The sequence below is a fragment of the Cyrtonyx montezumae genome, unplaced genomic scaffold (genome assembly GCF_038088225.1).
Source record: "Cyrtonyx montezumae isolate F1298 unplaced genomic scaffold, pur_monq_1.0 scaffold_0, whole genome shotgun sequence".
Classification (NCBI taxonomy): Eukaryota; Metazoa; Chordata; class Aves; order Galliformes; family Odontophoridae; genus Cyrtonyx; species Cyrtonyx montezumae.
Window position 1 is genome coordinate 24,817,335 of NW_027071824.1, and position 22,775 is coordinate 24,840,109.

Here is a 22,775-nt window from a genome sequence, read left to right on the forward strand (position 1 = left end):
AGTAAGATTCCATGTTATAGCGTGATCAGCTCTGTTGTGGTTGTTTTATGATTAGAGAGTGATTGCTCCTATTTATGTATGGTAATAAATTTATGGAATTTTGTTTATAGTGTTACAAAAACACAAACACCACTATCTCGTTTCTTACTGATATTTACTTTCAGTGTGATACTGTCATCCTGTTATTCAGATCAAGGAGATAGCAGGTGAATGTGAGGAGGAGTTTGTATGGAAGATAGCAGTAAGGAAGAAAAATAGTAAATAACAGCTGAGGGGAACAGAAGATGAAGAAAGAATAATAAGAGATGCAGGGATGTAAGGCTGCTTAAATTAAAGGCATGGGAACCAGGCAAAGGCCAGCTGACAATCCTATTTTTGGAACTCTTGCTTTCTTAGCTCTGCCTTTTTATCCCCTGTGTCCTAATTGCTTTGCCAGGTCCATAAAGTTTCCAGTGTGTTCCCCACAGTTAGAGTCCCAGCTGTTTGCAACCTTTTCTGTCAATTGCTGGTAGATGGAGCTGTAAATTCTGCTGCTGAAAGCAAACAGAAAGCAGACTTTGTACTCTCTGGGCTTTTCAGTTATCTTCAAGTCTGATGGGAGAGAATTTGTTCTCCAAATTTATTATTGGAACAAGTCTTATGAGTAAAATGATTTTGATTTCTGAAAACTAACAGAGGAGAGTGCCAGGGGAATATCTTGGCCTATCCATCCATCATTCTGCCAGTTCTGTTCTTGGAAAACAGATAAAAGACATAGTCCAATTTAGAAATGCTCTCAACTCTATTTGGCTTTTGTAGAAAGACAGCGAAGGGCACAGAAAATTACTGAAGATTAACTCCTCTTTTAAGAAGAAATGAGTAAACACTATTCTATTTCCTTGCTATGTTTTGAGCAGGAATTCCCAGTGCAGAGTTCCTGCATACCCTGAGTTAATTTTCCTTTTTTCTGCTATAAACAGGGAACGTCAGGGTCATGCTTACAAGGACAAGGAACAGGATGGTTCATCCTAGTAAAACAAAGAAGACCATTGCCTTCTTTCATGCTGAACTAAATCACCCTTGAGTAGGGCACTTCAATATATGGGAAAAGTCCAGATATCCTCTTTATATCTATGGCTAGGTATATTAAGGAACTTTCTTCTTGGAGGTGTGCCTTTATGTTCACTCCCCTTTCTGCCTACCTGAATCAGTTGTTTGAGACCCAGGGTTATGGATCATTTCCCATCACTTCTATACAGTTTTGCTATTGACTGTTGCTGGGTGCAAGGAGATGTGAGGGCTACCTCATGGCTGGGCCATCAGCTGGTCACGATGAGTCTAGTCCTCATTTCCTAGTATTCTGACATGTGACAGCTGTCCTCACTGTGTGGAGCAGATCTTTCTTATGCTTGTAGCAGGAGGAGTGGGGAGTGCAGGGGGAAGCCATTGTGTTAAGGAACATGGGGCAGTTTCTTTTATGCTCATCTGATGGCTGTGCTGGAGTGGTAGATGGTGACTGGCACCTAAACCTAATATGAATCAAGGTGTTGAGAAAACTGAACTAACATGTCTTGGAGGCCAAAGGCAGGATGGCTTTTCTAGTGACTTCCTGTTGCTTCTGATATTCCCAGTGGTTCAGGTAGAGATAGCAAGTCCTAGTGGTGAGAAAGATACAGTGTGTGTTTCAAGTTGTTGGTGTGATACTTCAACATGCTTCTAAGTGATCCAGACACTGAAACTCATTGCAACTTAATTTGAAAGCCACTTTTGTGTGGGACAGTCACAACTGTAAATATCCTTTTGTTGGGCTTAACAAGAGTTACAAGATTGGCTTTGGGTATTGCCCCTCAAATCAGAGAAGGTTGAGTTTGCTAATATTAATAAGGTGGCTTGGGAACAAGCATATAGGGTATGCAAGATGAGCTTATTTTTTTGTTCTGGCACAGACTTCTTGGGTATACATAAGCAAATGACTTAAGTTTCTTCCTGCTTGTCTTTCTTTTATGGAAGGTAGGAATCACAGAATTGTAGGGGTTGGAAGGGGCCTCTAGAGATCATCTAGTCCAACTTTGGATGAAGTTAAAGCTCTGAGGTACTCATATACTATATCACTAAGAGCCTGAGGCAGGTGTGAGTAATGAGCAGAGCAAGGTGTCTGGTCTACAAGCCCCACTGGGAACAATTTGAGTTTCAAGTATGAAACATAGAGCTTTTCCTCAAGTAACAATTGGTTAATTTCAGTATAGTTTTTGCAGAGACCAAGTCAGTCGTACTGTAGTAGCTTACCATTTTTGAAACACAAAAGGTACTGCTGCTGTAACTGCAGAAAATCTCCTATGTAAAGTATTTAAGCACAAGGCAGTAAACATGGCATGGTGAGAAATCATCTTGTTATGAACTCCAAGAGTGAGTTTAGACTCCAGTACAGGGGTTATCAGAATTAGTCTTTTGTGAGTGATTGATTAAAGCATTCTCAACTTATGAGGGCAGAAGGAAGTTTCTTACAGCCTGAAAACTGAGTGGGGTAAATTAATACTTACCAAATTCTGTGCAGCTGAGGCTAGACTAGTTTGTTAGGTAGCTAGATCAACTTGGTTTAAAAGTCATTTTAGAGCATCTCCAGAGTAGCTACCATGTAGGTTTGCACTGTGAATAGGCAGCTTTTGATCTGAGATATAGGAGAGGGTGAACAAGAGGGGAACTGTCACAGCTAATCTATTATTGATACTTACAGCAGCATGCTTGTGAGAAGTGGAGATTTGTAGAGACAATGAGAAAAAAAGGAAATGTTGTTTTTCTTCCAGAAGTTTAAATCAGTGTTAGTGGTATGGAAATGTGCCATGCTGATATTTTGGAAACTATTCTTGGGCTAGGAGTCACATCAGGTAACTATAGATGTTTATTGTACAGACACAGAAATCTCAATGTATGGTTAGACTTTGTGAATTGCCAGAGGATAGGGAAATACACTTAAGTGTAATTCATTGCAGATGTTCATCTTGGGATAAGAAAAATCATGATATGGAAGTGTCCATTTCTCTACAGTGTATGTAGTATAGCATGTATCTAAACGTGTGCTAGCTGCTTTGTGGGCTTGGACTAGGTTTCAGGTACAAAGTTGAAAAGGCACTATGTCCTGTGAACCAGCCCGTCTTCCTCCTGTAATATTTCAGGAGCACTAAGAAAATACTGCTTTTTAACGCAGTCTCATTCCATTCCTTTCTCCCCTCTGTATGCAGTGAGATACAGTTCAGCTCCTCCAGTACCACCACTTCAGAGAGCCAAGAGCCATCTTCTGGGGATCAGGCGGCAAGTGCTCTTCAGCAGCAGCTCCTCCTAATGGTGGCACGAAGGACCCTCTCAGAAACCCCACGGGTACATTGTAATAGCTCCATTTCAAGCATTTTGATAAACTGCTACATAAACAAATGCTGCAGGCTTGTTGCTAAGACAGTTTTGTTGATTTCTTGTGGGTTTTTTGCCCAGTACTACTCATTTATTTAGATTTATTTTATGCAGACAGATGCAATTCAGACACTTTCCACTGACAGTGAGGAGGAGAGAGGTGTTAGTGGCTTGAAGGGGCTCTTTGCAGAAAAGGAGTGCACAAGTGAGAAATTGCTCTGCAAAATACAGTTACGTGTTCTGTGCTAGACTCCGTTACCTTAAAAGCTGATCTTCTGTCTGATTTCAGTGGAGAGCAAGAACACACAGCTGTTATGCTTTTAGATGTACCACCAGATTTTAATAATATTGCCTCTTCTTTGGAGTCATTAGTATCTTAAAACCTTATGTCTGGTTTCGCTTTTCTGAATCAGGCAACCAGGCTTCTGGATGTCTGTTGTGGAATGTCAAAGCCACATATCTCAATGCAACTGATAAAAGAGAAAAGCCCTCAGAGTTCATTTAAGATGGTAACATGTGGAACGTTGAACTTTATGGTATTTGGGGTCTGGGACCAATGGCTCGAGGGTGTAATCTTGCTTTGACAGTTCCCTTTATAGTAACTTTAACCTTATCTTTTCTTCCCCAGCAAATTTTACTTTGCTGTTTATATTTAACCTTAAAATGCCAGTTAATTATCTTACATCTTGGGTTTTGAACAGAAACTTTAAGCTGAAAGCAAATGGTATAGAGAAATTGTTTCAAGTTAAAAATCTGGTACTTGTCCCTGTTTGTTACGAATATGTGCTTCAGATTTAGACAGAGACTTCTATCTAAATGTTCAAATGGTTTTCAGATATTTTTAATCTTGTAAACTGCCTGTAAATTAGAGAACAATTATTGCTTTTTTTTTTTTTTTTTTTTTTTTTTTACTTCCAGAAAAACTGCATCATTAAAGAAAGAAGTAATACTGCTCAGGCTCATATAGCAAGTTCATATCAAGGGCAGGTAGTAACTTCAGAACTTCCTGTTCTCTGATTTATTATTGAACATGAAATCCTAAGCCTGAGTAAATCAGGAGAAGGTTTTTCATAGACTTTGGTGAACTTAGATTTTCAGGCTGTCTCTGACACAATATAAATTTGCAAAGTGAAGATTTATAACCCCTTTATTTTTTTTACTTTTTATTTTTTTTAATATGAAGCCCTGTTAGACTTAGTGAGTAGCTTAGAGTTTCTCAAATAGAGCTCAGAATTCTGACTACAGCCCAAGTACCACAAGCCTAGTGTAATCAACTTTATCCAAATATTACAGTTCCTCTGGAGCCAAAATGCTTACTTTGACACTCGTTTAAATAGTTTTTAAGATGGTCTGAGGAGTGAACAATCAGATCATCAGATCTTTTTAATGGACTCTTTTGCCAGTATTCTTTTTTCTTTTTTTAAGTAGCTATAGTGAACAATTTGTGTTAGGAAAGTGGAGGTAATTATTGCAGTTGATTGAATTTCATGTTACTTTCTGGTAGGACAGAGAACCCAAGAGGAACAAAACTGTGCCAGGATTAGTGAATGTAATATTTTGAAGTAAATTTTTGCTTAAAGAGCATAGTTCAGCAACTTTAAAGTGATAATAGAAATGCTAATATGTTAGCTGCCTGTTGTAGTTTCCATGAAAATAAATAGGAGGCATTATTTCCAGAGCAACCTACGTAATTTGAAGTGAAGATAAATACGTTCTCATAATTCCTGTTTGGGAAAAACAATTTTGAAACTTGACGTTAAGTTGGCAGTTTAAATACTTGTTTTGCTGGCAGCCATATGCCAATGTGGAAGTGTTTTGTGTATTTCTGGTTTGTTTTTAAAGCAACCCGGTCAGGACCCTGAAGATTCATGTTCTTCAGCACAACGGAAATTGAACAAGCAGTTTTACCGATTTATTATATTCCCTGGTAAATGGATTAAAATCTGGTATGATCGGCTGACCTTGTTGGCATTGCTGGACCGGTAAGCTTTCTGCATCCAATTCTACCTACTATGTGCATTCCTGTGTGTTCATTGAACAGAGCAGACCACTTGAGATGAAAAAAGTGAGCATTATGTTAGTGTCATATTCAAGTTGAGTAGATAGATACTTTGCTGCAAGAAGAAAATATTTTCCTTGTGAGTTATTTGGTGGTTCTCACTACCCTTCGTCTTCAAGAGAGACTTTGATTCATGTGAGCACCACACATGGGAACAGTCTTTAAATTTGATTCTCAACTGTTGGATCCAATGGTTTCAAGCTTTCTGAGGAAAAGAAAAAAATCAGTATATTGGTCAAAATGCATAAGTGCCAGGCTCTTGTAAGCCAAGAACTCCAGTCTTTAAAAAAATAAGAAAAATTATAGATGATATTCAGAAGGGGATCTTTCAGCTGCTCCCTCTGTTTTTGTACTGTTTTATTTGTTAGAGGAAAATTCTTATCTCAGTATCGCTCTTTCTTGCAGTCCCTCCGTTTCATTTGGCACCAACTCTTCCGGCATTACCCTTTGTGGTTAGACCTCGTGTAGACTGACTGTTTGAAGCTTCATACATGTCAGCCTGCATACCTCATAGTCATTACTCTCCTATTGCTAGTTGGTTGTTCCTTTTGGATGTGTTACACCCACATTGTATACAGGCTCCACAGTAGAAATTTCAGAAGACAGCTTTTACACTCAAGAAAAGAGATGATACTGTCAGGGAGCTTAGGTGCTTTTTTTTTTTTCCCATAATTGCACGGGAAATGTTTACTGATAAACTTTTGTTATATCCTGAACATTAACATGTTTTTCCCCTCAACTTCTGTGTTCTAAAGATATAACAAGTAAAACAGAATGGCCTATGTGTGTTCGTCTGTTTATTGTCAGACATTCATTTAATGAACGTCTGATTTCCTTATTTAAGTATTTTCTTGTATAGTGATGCATTTGCATACATACAAATCATCTCCGCTGTAGAATCTTATTTGGGAAGAGAGTGAAGGGTGCAGATATGCACTGAAGCCCAGCGTAGACTATGCCTTTTATCTGTAGGTTTCAGCTATATTGCAGTGTTTTGGGTCTTTGGCAGAGGAGTTGAGGTACTTTTGAACCTGGAGATGTAGTTTCAGGACTAAAATCTCAGGTCCTTTAAATACTGATAGTTCCAGCACTGATTGTTTATACTAGCTGCAAATGGATCTGCCTTGCTCTAATGAGTATATAATTTGTTTATTTTTTTATTCACATAGGACAGAGGATATAAGGGAGAATGTACTTTCTATCTTCCTAGTAGTTCTTGTTTCACTTCTCGGATTCCTGACTCTGAACCAAGGCTTTTGCAAAGACATTTGGGTTCTGTTGTTCTGTCTCGTTATGGCCAGTTGCCAGTATTCTCTCCTAAAGGTAGGAAACAAGCTCATATCCAACTACTGAATTATCTTATAACTTCTATGAAGGCAAATCCTGGAAAGTAAACTTCTTTCTGTTTTGTTTTCAGAGTGTCCAGCCTGATCCTGCTTCACCAGTACATGTAAGTGTTGGCTAGAAGAACAAGCCTTTTTCCTTTGATATCACTTTTGTGCTGTGTAACAGTATTCAGTGGAACCTAGGAATAATAAATTTGTTGTTTTGGGCAATTTATGAAAATGATAACTGCTGTAATTTTAATTACTGAATTTGATACTGGTGTTAGAAAATGCTTTTTCTTTGAGCTAAAATACACAGTTAAAACGATGAATTTGGACCAATTTGCTGTAATTCAATATGGTGACATTAGACCAACATTTTCTTTGCTCTCCTTGGGAAACAGGGGCTGAACATAGCAGAAGTTCCAGATTAAGTTTAGTCTTTTGGGACTTGAGATTAGGAATTGATTTAAATATATGTATTTTTTATTTATTTTTATCTGACATTGCTTCTGTATTTCCCAACAATATGACTAGCTCATCTAATGGTATAGATTTTTGTTTGTTATTTAGCCACTATTTCAGAGGTGGTGTCCTGAAGAAATGACCAGCTCAGTGGATATATACAGATTATAAGAATCTGTTAAATTATATATTCTGAGAAGCTGATCTCTGACCCTGACATCTTCCTTCAGAAAACCTATTCCTTATCCAAGTCCATATCCAACGTAAGACTGAGCATCAACCTATAACTGTAACCTGGCCCCTATGTCCACCAGTGTCTCATCTCTTTTGATTTGCAGGTCTTGGGACACATTCCAGTGGTGATATGGTCCCTTGCTTGTTTTTACATCTTCTGCCCAGATGCTTGTTTGTTTGTTTATTATTCCTTGCAAGTTTTTAAAGAATCCCCCCTCTTCCCTTCAGGCTCCAGAACAGCATGTTTAAAACTGCAGATCTGTTTGATTATTTTACTTTGGCAGGGAGTAATTACTTTTGTCAGTTTTGAGTCTGGAAATACAGGCTGAAATTGAAATTGAGTTTATTTACAAGTGTGCACTGTACATTGCACTAAGACAGATTTCAGTGGATTCTTATTTTCTTTTCCATGTCAGTTATTATGGGGTGAACTTAAGGTATTGTCATTTATAATACATCCACAGGAAATCCATGACTGCATGAAAAATAGGGAAGGCTAGTAAGCAGCAGGTTCATTTACAGATTCAATCCATACATTATTACTGCATTATTTTAAATTAATAAAAATTAATGTTCCTGCCTTAGTGTAAAGTTGTTCAGCTATGATGTGTTTAGTTATCATGAGAACCATAATCAAATAGTTTATAATACATATGCATTATGAACATGCATGTTTATTTAAACTGAGTGGCAAACTCTTAATCAAAACTTCATTACAAACATACTTAGCCCACATTTTCAATTGTATTAAAGACAAACTAGCTACTGAAGTTAAAGCATCTTTTGAGCATAGCCTGGGTTTGCATTTTGGACTTGCACAACAGTAGTGCTACAAGTATTATTCACCCTATTGGATGCTGTTTATCACGTAGCAAGCAGTACAGCAAAGTAACAATAGACATTTACATCTTTCCTATGCTTTTCTAAAATTTATCATGGAGATTTTCTTGCTAACTTCTCAGTACACTGTAGGAAAGGCAGTGGAATTAAATATAGAGAATTTTTCCGCAAGAGGCTTTGAAGGTGGAAGATTGAAATTAAAATAGATTGACTATCTCTGCATTATATTTTATATCCTAGTATAAAACAAAATAGGCATTTTTAAAGGCTTCCTTGAGCTAGTAAGCGTCACGAAAAATAAGGCAACATCATGTACTATTCATAATTTGTATGACTACATTAAAATTAAAGAGAATAACCTCTCTTGATGTTAATGTAAGGATGCAGAGGAGCACGGGATTTATGAATGATCAATACCATGTCCATGAATGAAAATGCAGATGAGATTTTTTTCAGCATGAAATGAACCATTGGCAGCTTCAGATTCGTACACTGAATTAATTTATATTCTTGAATCTGTGAGTAGCCTCTAATGCCTTATGTTATGCATGCGTCCAAAGATGTTCCAGACTTCTTCCCTATCTCTCACAAGCAGGCTTTGCTCCTTTTTAGTGGGATTTTGTCATCTCTATCCTATGCCATTTTAAGAGATTCTGTTTTAGAAGATCATCCAGTGAATTCAGGAAACAGTGTCCAGGAATGCTTAAAGCTTTTGTTCAGAACTCCTTCCAAGTGCCAGTGTATTCACTTCCTGCTGTAGAGGAAGTGGTTGCTGACTGAACCTTGTGAAGTCTGGTATATTTTTATTGGAGGTAGGTTCTTACCTGTGTACTGAAACTTGGAGCTTATCATGATGTCTTCAATTGTTTAGTCACTGTGCCTGGAGGTGTTAAAAACAATATTTAGATGTTGGACTATGGGCAATTTAGTGGGGAAATATTGGTGATAGGTGAATGGTTGGACTGGATGATCTTGAAGGTTTTTTCCTTGGTTGATTATTTGATTCTCTGACTGTATTTAGACAATACATAGTATTTGAATAAGAGATCCTATCTGTTACATGTAGCATGGGTTAAGAAATTATATGGTCAGCTAATACTTTACATTTTTTATTCACATATATATGTAATTGAATTGTGATAGTATTTCTTTTTGATCAACTTTGGTGTTGAAGTTGAAACTCTCTATGCCCTGCAGCACCAGATGATACTTGCTACCAGCATTCATCGTATGAGCAAGTTTGGGACTGTTTCTTGCTATAAAATGAGAGCATAACTTTTCTGTCACCCTGTACTTTAGCCTTTTCAGGTCTGGTTGGCTATGAGCTGGTGGCCTTTTTAGGTTTCTCATCACACAGGCATGTGTTTCTGGGATGTTAAAAGTCTGAAACAGCTTCCTTATTGGCATGGTGGGGAGCATTATGTGAAGTCAATTTCAAATCTGAGTTTTATCAGTTTATAAACAGCATAATATAAGAAAGATACCAATGACTGTGGGGAATTAAATTAAAGAATATAAGAGATCCCTTCAGAGTGTAATTCAAGGTTATGGACAAATGGCTTTGATAACTGCAAGTTTTCTTGGTGGTGGTTAACAGCAGCAGCAGGTCAGCCAGTAAAGATTGTATCTGCAGTAAATGTGCTATGTGAAAGGATCATGAGAGATTATCTGAAAGTCCCTCTAAGACACCTGAATAGCTTAGGATCTAGTTCAGGTTTACAAAAGTATTTGAGTTTTGAAGAACGGCAGTCTTACTCTTAGTAAGATTTACTGAATCCCTAATGTAACTACATTGTCTCTGTCCTGCCAAAGCAGCCAGCTAACTAAGTTGGGTAACTACCATAGGCAGTTTAAAGTACCTTATGGGATTTAGAAAAACTGTTTTGAATTTCTTCCTGTGTTCTTTTCTGTTAGAACCGAGCATGCATACTTTTCAATAAAATTTTCTCTTTCTTCTTGCATATATGCACAAAATATATGAAAAAAAAATTAAATATCCTGAAATTGCCCCCCCATCAAAATGCTTTGCAGTAATAAGTGTTTTACTTTAGAATTTCACAAATAGTCAAAGTATAACTTTGAAAATTTTCATGGTGTGAAGACATGAGGCGCATCAGTGCTGTTTGTAGGATGTTAATTTTTCTCAATTAAGCAATACAACCTTGAAAAATTCAGTGAACTTTCTTTGGCAGTATTAAGGGGAAGCAGGAATTTTCAATGAAATTTTTTTAGTGCATAAAAAATGATTAAGTTAGACCTAAAATAGAAGGTGAATCTAGATTTACTGATTGAATTCTTGTGAAGGAGGATGCAGGGCAGAGAAGTTTCACCAAGATGAAGGTCAGTTCTGTACGTGAGAATTTGACAAGCTGTGCCAGTATCCTTCCAAATGCATCACCGCTCATCGTTTGCTCCTGTTTATCCAAGATTAGGCTTTCAGTATTCTGAATCACTCCCCAGTGCCACCTGAAAAAAATAGAGAAGGTAGTATTTACATTTTGCAGGATGTTCAGGTAGCCTTTCAAAGCTTCTTTCCTCAATCCTGACTAGCGTTGTTCTTACTAGTATGGTAAGAGTGATCTTTTTAGCAGTAAGAATTAAAATCTTAGTATAAACATAATTATGTCAGTGCTCTTCTGGGAACTGAAAGATGTGAGGAGCTGAAACTCTGGACTCCTGGTCATCATCTGCATCTTAACCAACTACCTTCAAATAGTTACCATGCAAAAGTAAAATCTGGTTCTGTGAGTCAGAAGATATGACAAGAATGTAACATTACAGTAGAAGGCTTTGGTCTGCTAGGTGGGTCAGGATATAAATCAGTAATCACTTGTTTAGATGCAGTATTTACTGGCATCTTTTCTTAAAGCACAGATTGCATTTAAAACAGATGAACTGGAGATTAAAAATAGCCAGATTGTAATATTTCAAGTGTTCTTTAAAGTCAGATTTTTTTTTCTCTCCTCTGATGTTTTCATGGATGTGTGTCCTATTCAAAACAAACAAAGCCTACACACAGTCTTCTGCTTTTAGTAACAATGAAACTGATTAATCACCAGCTGGGATTTGTTGGTCTTGATTTACATACCGTGAATGTAAGGTGCAAAGTAAGCATGCTAGTTCCTGCAATCTGCCACCGTGTTAACTGATTGATCCAAAAGAGTGTGCAGATCAGTTAATAGCTGTGCTAACATCTGATCTTGGTTGGCAGCCAAACAAAATACAGTCACTGCTTTGAATCAATGAATGGGCACAAAAGAAATGGCCTTTTATCGTACTCACTTAAAATTAGGTTTCACAGACAAGAGAACTTTCATTGCAACTTCCTTTTTCAAAATAAACCCAAATCCTTGTCAGTCTGTCTGACAAAAGAAGTCTTTTGACTCACAAATGTTCTGGATGTCTTAGGTACTCCGAAGTTTGCTACCAGAAGAGCTACTATGATTTTTTCAAGTGTATATTATTCTCTCTAGCTCTATTATTAATTAATAATTATTAATAGAGCTAGAGCAGAGTTATCTGACACCTGCTGATAAGTGCCACAGCAACTTTCATAACTTGGTCAGTTTTGCATCTTGAACCATCCTTGGCCAGTTTCTCTAAAAGAGAGTGTGGTACCTTTGAAAGCATTGTGATGCAACTGTTTGATGCTAATTAAGAGAAAACGGGTTTCACCTGCTGAGTCACCTGTAAGGTTGCCCTGTTTTACAAAACCGTGTACTGGCCTTACTGTGCTACTGGGGGGATGAGCAAAGGACAGCAGTGGAAGGAATCAGTGGTCATGAGAAATGACCATACAGACGGGTGGCTATGACTGTTTATTCAAGGGTGCAAGATGACTTTTTAACATGTTGTCCTTTCAATGTATGTTTGGGCAGAAGTCCAGGTCGGTTGTTGCTTTAAAATTTGTGTTTCTACATTTCTCCTGTAGCTGCAGATGATGGGCAGTTTCTAGAATTTTGTTGCTAAATGATGATTGATTTTTTTAAAGTGTACTTTTGTCCTTGCTGGGATAAAGGGTCCTCTTCAGAAAGATGCCATTCTCTGGTCTTGTAGTGATGTCTGCTGTCAGTTTTGTGGATGATCATATCTTATAACATTGCTGCACATTACCTGCCATGTCCATGGTGTTTGGTAAAATGCTGTTGCATCAGTAGAATAAATTGGATGGCATTAAGTAGGCTCAGACCTTTTCCTTTTTCTTTTTTTTCTTTTTGCTTCCCAGGTTGCAATTGTATTTCAAGAAGTTGTAAACAAATAAATACCAAGCTACCTGAAACAGACAGTCGTAAAAATAAGTTCTGTTATATATAAGATTCAGACAGGCTGGGATATTTTTTTTCTCCTCAGAACACGATGACTACTTTTGTGAGCAGTATGTTTTGAAAGGTCCCAAAGGTTAGATTTTTCAAAATCATGAATGATTGCTGACATTAGTCTGAAATACTTTTTGTACTTTCTGAAAGTCTCCTCTGGAGAAGATAAAAATGGCTTTTAATGTTTTTCTTATTAATTAGTATATCTAAGTTATTAAAACATTTTGTATGACTCCTGAACCCCTCTGTGGTTTAACATGATGCACGCAGTAGGAGGGTGAATACAAAATTCAAATACTTTTTTCCCTATTGTTTTATTTTCCAGGGGCACAATAAAATCATAACCTACAGCAGACCTGTATATTTTTGTATATTATGTAGCCTTATTTTGCTGCTAGATGCCAGATCTAAAGACACAAATCCTTCAGTTTATACAATGTATGGCTTGAAGCTTTTTTCGCCTAGATTTCTCCAGTCTGCCAGAGACCATATAATAGGTGAGTCAATATTTTTCCTAAGACTGTAAAAATGAATTGTTAGCTGGGGAAGTCTGTGTTTTCCCATGCTGGCAATCAAGTGCATGTTACAGAGGTGCAACTCTTGAGTCAAATTGATAGAAACATTTGGAATGACTTAAGATACATGGGGGGGGGGGGGGGGCTTTGGCAACCTTCCTTCATGTAAAAAGAGTTCTTAATGAAATGAGGCTCATAGAGAATTCTCTATAGAAAACTAACAGTCACTGATGTTATTAGCAAAAGACATCATCTGTGAAATGCAGTTAATCTTGGTAAGAGCTTGTCTGTGTGGAGCAGTTACTGCAAAATAAACTGAGTTTTAAATTTAATGCTTGGAAGCTAATCTCTGCTGGGTCCTCAGATGAACACTGATCTGCTCATGGAGAAGCTTTTTCTTGGTTTCATTTAATCTTGATGACCATGTGATGAGTTAGTGTGGAGTAGCCACTGTGCGGTAGGTTTTTGAACCTGCTTCCTTGTGGAATCGTGTTCTGGAATGTCTAAGGACATCCAGGTATTGTCCCAGAGTAAGACTGATGGTCCATTGCACTGATCTGGGGTAACCTCAGCTAGAAATAGCTTCTTCTGTTAGGATGCTTCTTGTTGTGTACTTGTGGTCTGTAACTGACACTGCTGTGGTTGTTACAGATATGAATACTGAACTGGACTCAGGTCAGATAACATAATGCTGTTAGTAATGAAGTAGAAAAGTTAAAATTTAGTCTTAAGTTTGTGGATTTAAACCAGGAGTATCTTCTGTATTAGAGGAAAAATCTTTGTGATATAGTATGGATGACCTCTGAGGTCTCTATTCACCTGTGACTGTTGGACTTGCATTTTTGCTATACACAAGTCAGGCTATTACTGCCTGAAAGGCATACTAATTTTAGGAAAGGTCTTCATATGGCTTCATTGACTCTCAATCCTTCTCAACAGAAGCAGGGGAATAATGAGGACCTGCATCTCACTTATTTTCATTAGCTTCTTTCATTACTTTCGTTTGGTCTCATTAAAGTTTCTTGTTACATCTTATTTTCTCTGCCTGTCAAAGGTGAACAGTAAAAATGCTGATAAATAATTCAACAAGAATCTTAAATGACTCCTGGGATAGAGAATAATGAAAAACTATGGCAACTAGTATGGTGGAGGGTGGGGGGGGAAAAAAAAGTGTGGCTATAAATGTGCTAATTTTGGCTGGCCTCAAAAGATATCCTGGAGCAGGTTCTTGAAACAGCCTGTAAGGGGATTGGAGAGAGGAAATACAGGTTCATCTCACCAGCTGAGATCTGTTTAACAGCAGAGAGAAGAAAACATTTTCCTTTGCTTGTTTCCCATTGTACTTTTGCCAGCTGTGGGGTCTGGTACATCTACAGCTGTATTTGATGTTCAGGGCTGCACTGTGACTCTTTCTTGCTTTGCCTCTATGGGAGCCCCGTCTTCTGGCACTTGTGAGTCACAGTGCAGCTTTGTCTAGGCCATGGCCCCCCCAGCCTCTTGCTCCACTTTGTGTTCAGATTCCCTTAGAAACTGAAAGTACAGGAGTATTTGTTTTGTAATAAAATGAGGAGATAAGTTGGCCCAAAATACCAGTGAAGTGTTACTATTATTTTGGCTTTTTATCCATCTGATGATTATTTTTAATGTTTGTTGATTTGTCATTGCACGACGACTTTCAAATTTGTATTTAATTATAATTTATTGTAGCACTCAGAAGTGATATGTTGAAAAATCAATGAATTTTAACTATACACTACAGAACATGGAGAAAATGAAAAGTTTTCTATTTCAGGTGTTCACTACAGTAAGAAATCAGTGATGAAAATCTTAGAAAGGGCTTTAACAAGAAGCTGGTGTAATTCTGCATTGCATACTATGATCTTGAAACATGATTATAAAAGGAAATCGGTGGAAATTTTTTAAAGTATGACAGGTCCAGTTCTTTGGAAGCGATCTATTTAGGACCTGATTCGATTTTATTTTAAATTGCTGATGATTCTGCCATTGGTTTACTTTAGTTGGGAGATCATGCCTTTAGATCACTCTAACTATGGCCTTCATCTTTAGTTTCTTTCTTGTCTTTTTAGTAGATATGCAATGTAAGTAAGGTCACAGAGAGAACCAGTCTTAGTCACTAAGGTACTGTAGGTATGGTCAGTGCCAAAAATCATCGTGTGCTAAATACATGGTAGATTTTATGATGAAACCACTTGAGCACTGGAAAAACGAGTGGAATTATTTGGTGGATATCTCAGAAGATTAAGTATCAGGTGATGGCAGAATTTGATAACAGTCCTCTGCCCGCTGTTTCCAGCAACAGCTGAACCTTCTGACAAGGGAAGAAAGTGTGTGTGAGTATTCTTAGCTGCATTCAGGAAAGGAGAACAAAAAAACCCAACCCTATTTCTCATAAAAATAAAGCATTTATTTTTCTGGGGCAGTATGCATTATCACACAGAAAATTGACTGGTACTCAGATACATCTTTTTAATAAAGTCATCTCTTTTCAAACTTACAAAATATTTGCAGTGACATTGCTGCCAAGTTCTACATTTCTGTAAGTTTCTGTAAATCAAAACTTGTGCTTTCCTCTTGCAGCCCTATTGAAGGAAATGTTCAAACTGGAGTGTTAAATGCCATCAGCTCACATAAGCATCACTGAGTGGTTCAGCTTTTGAAGTTGTTCTTTGTGGAAACGTGTGCTGCTTAAATGTTATCTCCAGAATTCATAATGCAATTCCAACTGATTAATCAGCTTCTTTTATTGTTTGCTTCCCATAAGGGAAAATATTGATCTGAAATTCAATCATCTTGTAAGAGACAACTTACAAAGACAGCTTACAACTTATTTCACACTCTGGTGTGATCCCTTACTCCAAAGGAGATAAACAAAGCTCCCTTAGCTACAGGAGTTGTTAAAATTATTCAAGATATTATCAGAGAGAGAACAAGATGAGGACGTTGTAGTCAACCAGCTTTTCTCTCCTTGCTGATTCACCACTATTTATTTTGGTATGTTGACAGTACAATGTCTCTTGTCCTTCTTCTCCCGCTCTTACTTACCTTTTTATGAGGTTGCTACAGCGAAGACAGTAAGTTAGATTGTAAGTTATAGAATATTAGGGTATATCAAGTTGGAATGGACCCACAAGGATCACTGAGCCCAGTTCCTGGCTCCACGCAGCACCACCCATAATCCAAACCCCATGTCTGAGAGTGATGTTCAAATGCCCCTTCAACTCCAGCACTCGGGGCTATGCCCACTGCCTTGTGCAGCTTCTTCTGTGCCCATCAACCTCTGGTGCATCACCTATCCCTAACCCCCAGCTGCCCCTCCCCTGACACAGCTCCACGCCGTTCCCTCGGGCCCTGTGGCTGTCACACAGAGCAGAGCTCAGCGCTGCCCCTCCGCTCCCTGGGAGAGCTGCAGCTGCCATGACCCCTCCTCACTGCTCCTCTGCTCTGCATAGAGCACACCAAGGGGCTTTCTCATACATCTTACCATCCAGACCCTGATTCACTGTCTTTGTTACCCAGTAGTCACGTGAGTTCTGTCAGTTCTGCGGTTCCTTTTCCTGATGGACTAGCTTTTAACACTGAGTTCTGGGGACAGTTGATCCCATGGAGTGTCCACGTGGCCTGTTGGGCAGTTTGATGCTGTGGATAGTCTTTGCTTGGCTTGGTGTGGATTGGTGGAATACCTAAAAGGTTTGCAGAATAGTAAAGAAAGAGAAGAATAATAATGGCATTTGCATGTAAGGGAGAGAGAAGACCAGTTTCTCCTGATCTCATGTATGCAAATACATTTAATTCCTTCTAGTGGTAGGAAGTCGTGATGATGGGTGCATTGGACATGCAAGTACACTTATGTGAGCCCTGTCTGTATTTAACACGAGTATGTCATTACTTCTCCTGTGTTTGACTTCCTCAGCAAGATTTACAGTATTTGATGCTAGTAATGTGTAATAGGATTAATTTAGTAACTGTCAGATTAAACTCATTATATTGTTCTATTTTAGCACAGAATGCATTAGTAAGAGAAGCTGGAAGTAAATGTGAAATTGGCATTCAACAAAGAACACAAATGCTATTGTTACCTTCTTAAAATTTGGCTCAAGTGGGAAGGGGAATGAGTTATACCAGTGATTTGTTTCATTTGCTTTTTGTGAGAATGAATGAGAGGAAATTGCAGCCTTCCTAGCATGTAAACTAACAAATACAGACTTGTTTATAAGAGTGACTGACACAAGATGCAAAGCATTTTGGTACTCATGACAAAGCAGTAAGGATTGATTGATCATGTGCATGTATCATTCAGTGCTGGTGATACTAGTTCAGTGTGCTTTTAAACGCTTTGCTAAACAACTGTGCTTAGCATTTTCTAAGGTGAAGCTAGGAGAAATGGAGGAGTGGGTGGAAATGAACAGAACCTAAGACCAGCAGCACAGATATTCACACTGTGACTCCTGCTTGTCCTTGACTGTATGGCAGCCATTTCAGTCAGCTTTTCTATATGGAAAAAAGCTATGTAAAGGTGACAGGGTGCAATTCCTGAGTTTCTTTAGGCTCTTTGTTTTTTTTTATTGTTCTTTTACTACTATCCAAAACTAACCTTAAATTTAGCCTCTGAACCTTAGTTACTTGCATGTAAAGTAGAATAATTAATTTTGTTTATGTAAGTAAATTACAGTAATTGTGGCTAAGGTTAAATGAAGTATCCAAGGTTAAATAAAGTATCCTTACTAGAGCAATGCTCAGAATTTGTTGTAATATATTACTCCAGGATTATGCCTGTTTCTCTGTTCTTTATTTGCTGTGATGTATGACTATGTTCTAATATGCATTTTCTTTTTTCTTTAGTGTTTTTATATTGCTTTCCTGCAATTTCCCTTCTTGGTCTTTTCCCTCAAATCAACACCTTCTGTATATATCTTTTGGAGCAAATAGACATATTGCTTTTTGGAGGTTCTGGTAAGTAGTATGTTGAACTAGAGCTATTACTTTCTGTGTATTTCACCCTCGATTGAAGTGTATTATTGTATTTTTTTTAAAGCACAGTGCATCTTAGTGTTCAAACAGTGAGTGGTATTCACTTAACAATGAGATGGATGCTAAACTAGTAAGTCCTCTCCCTGACTGATTTTTTTCTTTTTTTTTCTTATTCAAGTTGAGCAAAAAGCTGTAGAAGATAGTTGACAAGTAAGAGCTCTTTTCTGATATGTCCAATATAAATCATTATTTTAAAAACAAACAACAAAAACAAAGAAAACAAGCCCAATGTCTGAGGAAAAAAAACAAACACTCCTAAGACTCCAATTAAAAATAGAATTTTTAAAAAGTCATTTACATTTCCCCATGGTATAAGTTATGATCGTGTGACATTGAATATGTATTTTTTTTTCTGTTGCTTCAGTCTGAGAATAAATAAAGCATTAAATGGAGGACTTTGCTTCAGGTTTTGGTGGTGGTTTCTGTTTTTCATTATAGGTTGAATAATAAGGATAACTAGCATGCATCTATACTGTCATCTTAGTTTGGACCACAAACAAATTTCATCCATGTTCCTTGTCCCAAACTTTATTTGTCTTTTGGATCAGGATATGCAGACTGGATTCTATTTGGATGAAACTTTAAAGAAAGATATACTGTAAGGATATGCCTAGTGCACTCCATACACTAATGAGCATATAATCTGTGGGTCCAAACAAGAAATACTGTCCAATAAAGCACCTCAAAGCACATATATCACAGATATAACATCCTCAGCACCTTTCATTCAGACCCACGCTTACTGCACTGTTCTACTTGCTACTGCAGTAATAGCCTTTGGCAAATGGTTAAAATTTATACCAGTGATAAAGGTGTTTTTCACTTCATAAACACCAAAGCAGACCTTGAGGAAAAAATATGTTGGATAAGGTCACCATCCCATCAATTACTATTCCAGCGTATATTGAAAACTAACTAGAGCGCTATTTAGCAGCCCATATGTCTCTGTTGTGGAAACTGCTGAACTCCTAATTCTGTCTGACAGCATTTCCTGCCCTGGTTCTGCAAGTTTTCAAAGGAAGTTGTAGCAAGAGATGAGATGGTGTTCTCTCTCTCTTTAAGTTAATTCCTACATATTTGGTGTGAATCATAGTTGACCAAGTAAGCTTTTGGGTGATACCAGAACCTACCTATGTCCCAGGAGCAGAGAGAATGAGGAGCATTCCAAGTGGAGCTCGACTAGAAAGTTCGTGGATTAATTTCATTTCTCCTCTGTAGCAGCATCGTGAGATATACCATTATTTTTGACAAAGTAGTGTTTAGCACTAAGAGTATAACAGTGTGAGACCTCAGATCCACAGAAACCACAGAGTATAGTGTCATTAGGCTTTCAGTTTTAGCTATAAACAATTCTGAGAGCTGATTTGGGTCACTGAAGGTGTTTTCTCAACAAACACCTTTTTAGTATCTTATGTTAGCCTGTATATGTGTTGTGATGTAAAAGCTGTTTTTGTGAGGTTTTTTGAATGCACATTCTTGTTTATGAAGAAATTAATTAACATGTAATGTCTGCATTTTAGCTGCCTCTGGATTAGTGTCTGCACTGTACAGCATTTCCAGAAGCTCTGTGGTTCTGACTGTCCTGTATGCTTTTTGCTTCAGTGCAGTGAAGGTAAGTTTAAACAATGAAAATTCAAAATGTCAAGCTAAACATTCATGTCACTTAGGGAGCTTGAAACTCTTTGGTGCTACATTGTCACTGATATTTGTCAAGATAATCTTTGCAAGTCATGTCTTAAGTTCAGCTACACTGAAATACACTTGAAACTGCATTAGAAATACTAAGGTAAATGCTTGCTTGTGACTAGTTGCTTCTTTGCATAGATCAGTCTGAAATGATCCATTTAATTTTTATGGTGAAGACTGACATCAGCCCTGGCTTAAGTGATGTAGCTCTTGTGACAGCCAAGCTAAATTTGACTCAAATTCCTAGTAAGGTTCATATTTCCCTGGGAAGGAGGAAGTAAAAGAAAAAGATTTTGTTGCTTCATAACATGCTGAGTCTCTGAGATGCACTTTGATTTTTGTACACCAGGGTTTGCTGATACTTCTGTACACTGCAAAAGTTTGTGCGTGACTTTATTTAGGATGTAAAAACCCATTAAGGAGTGGGCTTTACTGTCATTATTATCAGTAGGTGTGTTTGTTCTGTCATGTGATGAGCCACCAGCCACATAACCATACTGTCTTGTTGCTGTTAAATCAGGTAGGTACTAGATCAGTCCCAATTATCCTTACTTTGCTCCATTCTTGGTATGTAGGACTTACTGTGGAACATTGTATTTACCTGGCAGGGGAGACACCATGATCAGGCAGGTGGTTTTCCCAGGACAAGGCCCATCTCCTGCTTTCCAGGTGTGCTAACCCCTGTGATTTCACCAAATTCGGGAAACTCAGCTGCATAATTTGTAGTAGTGGGGGACTGTGTTTTTGCTCAACTACCAAAAAGGAGGTTGTGGCAAGATGTGGATTGACCTCTTCTCTTGTGTGAGTAGTGACAGGACTAGAGGGAATGGTCTTAAGTTGTGCCAGGGGAGGTTCAGACTGGATACATTTACTCTCTGAAAGAGTGGTTAGGTGCTAGAACAGGCTGCCCAGGGAGCTGGTTGAGCCGCTGTCCCTGGAGGTGTTCCAGTAACTTTTAGCTGTTGCACTAAGGGGCATGGTTTAGTGGGGAAATACTGGTGATAAGTGGACAGTTAGAGTAGATGATCTTGCAGTTCTTTTCCAACCTTGGTGATTCTACAGTTGTGTGATTTCAGACGAGTCTTGGCAGACAAAGTTTGAAGTCAGAAAGCAAGTTTTATACATGTCTTCCTGTGGCTATGTTGAAAGAAAAATAGAGAAAAATAAGAAATCTAATGTCCTGCTTGGGCAGACCAGTGGATCACCTAACTCAGTACTGGATAGTACACAAGTAGCATAGAAAGTTTAGTTTATGACTTTGTGACCACTGTTTCCCACTCATTGCCCTAATATTCAGCCAGTGTCCACAATTACTGGCATATATCTGTTGGAAAGTGCATCTCTGCAAATTTTATTCATTCAGTATTGTCTCTTTCTGAAGGCGCAGATACTGTGTGCTTCCACAGATTCCTATGGCAACAAATTCCAGATCTTCAGTGTGGAGAAAAACTGATTTCTCCAAGACTTCCCCATTCCTAGTATCGCGGGATTGGTGGAAAAACATGTCTGCATTCAGTATATCTGCTGCCTTGGCAATTTTGTAGTCCTTTGTTGTATCTGCCTCAGCCATATCTTCTTTTATCTAAGGAGACCCAGCCTTTCTAATGTCTGTTTTTAAAGAAGCTGCTCTTTCTGTGTGGAATGACTATGTCAGTTGCCTTACTTCATTCCTTCCCTTATTGTATATCTTCTCTGCAATTTTTATTTTTTTAAATAGAAGATAATGTTGAACTTCTGACTGTCTTCAAGTCTGCTGCAAAATTCCTGGTGACCACAGTGAGACAATTTCATAATACAATATGTATCCTTTAAGGGATACTCTTTTAATATTGTTTCACGACAGGCTAGATGCCGGTGGTGCCCATGCAGGAGAGCACCAGAATGTGCAGTGATTTACAAGCTGTTTTCAGCATCTTGCAGGAATATGTCAGAGGACACTATATGGTGCTACAGATCTGTAGCACAGAGAGGCACTATCAGATGTTTGTTTAGGGAATTTCTTTAAGGAACACAAACATTTCAGGAATGGCTTTAACAATTTCCATTTAGTATTTTGAACAGGGATCTTAAATCAAGGATGGTCAATTATAATGCCTTTGTTATCTATCACAGACGAGCAGAGCCGGCTGTGCTTGTGTTTTTAACCACTCCCAATAGTAAGGTAAAATGTGTTAAGCCACTGTTTTATCTTGCCCCTGGGTGGTTTGAGTGCATACAGAATAATTTATGGCAACTCAGCTGCTGAACAGCAGTGCATTAACACACTCTTGAGTATCTTCAAGCATGTTGGTGTACTCTCAGGGAATCTTAGTCACCAGTGATACTGGTTTGACCTTGCCCAACCGTGTGATGCTAGAAAGCCAAACTGCTGTTCTTGTGCAATGTCCTAAAGCACCTGGTAGTCCTGCAACTTTTTTCTGACTGTATTGATGATTTAGAAAGGGGCAGATGGAATGAAGAAGGTGGTTCTCCGTAAGGATGAAAGGAGAGAGGAAAAAATCTCTAATAGTAAGACAGGATGAAGGAGGGTGAAAGTGAGGAAAAAAAAATAGACAGTTGCATGGAAGGAAGGAAGGAATTAAGTCGAACAACTATTTGAAAGGCAAATACCTGTTAAAACAATCATTCTTCCTCTACGCTTGGCAGAGGACAGTTCTTTAACTGGGGGCAGGTAAGTTGTGTGATAGAGAAAAAAATAGTGTTGTAAATAGTATTAAAGAGAAGCCTCTTAAATATTCTACAGACTCCTTTCTCAGTGCAGTAGTTGAAATTACAACATGCAGGTGGCTTTGTAGATAAGCAATCTCCTCATGGATTAGACTTCAAACTGCTTAGAAATATGCTACCCTGAAGTTGTAGAGTGCTGTGAAAGATTTACAAGATATCTGCTGTAAATTATCAA

General features: G+C 38.1%; 1 protein-coding gene and 1 non-coding gene across 2 annotated transcripts in view; both read left to right on the forward strand.

Moving 5' to 3' along the window:
* The window catches only part of PCNX2 (pecanex 2), a 144,577-nt gene that overhangs the window by 33,685 nt on the left and 88,117 nt on the right, over window positions 1-22,775 (forward strand). The window contains exons 9-15 of the mRNA XM_065730527.1: window positions 3,219-3,354; window positions 5,227-5,366; window positions 6,613-6,766; window positions 6,861-6,893; window positions 12,949-13,120; window positions 17,999-18,109; window positions 19,708-19,799. Coding sequence (XP_065586599.1) covers window positions 3,219-3,354; window positions 5,227-5,366; window positions 6,613-6,766; window positions 6,861-6,893; window positions 12,949-13,120; window positions 17,999-18,109; window positions 19,708-19,799 — 838 coding nt within the window. The remainder of the gene's footprint in view (window positions 1-3,218; window positions 3,355-5,226; window positions 5,367-6,612; window positions 6,767-6,860; window positions 6,894-12,948; window positions 13,121-17,998; window positions 18,110-19,707; window positions 19,800-22,775) is intronic.
* Window positions 20,467-20,632, forward strand: LOC136049046 (U1 spliceosomal RNA). The gene has a single exon (XR_010622260.1). It is a non-coding gene; the product is annotated as a U1 spliceosomal RNA (small nuclear RNA).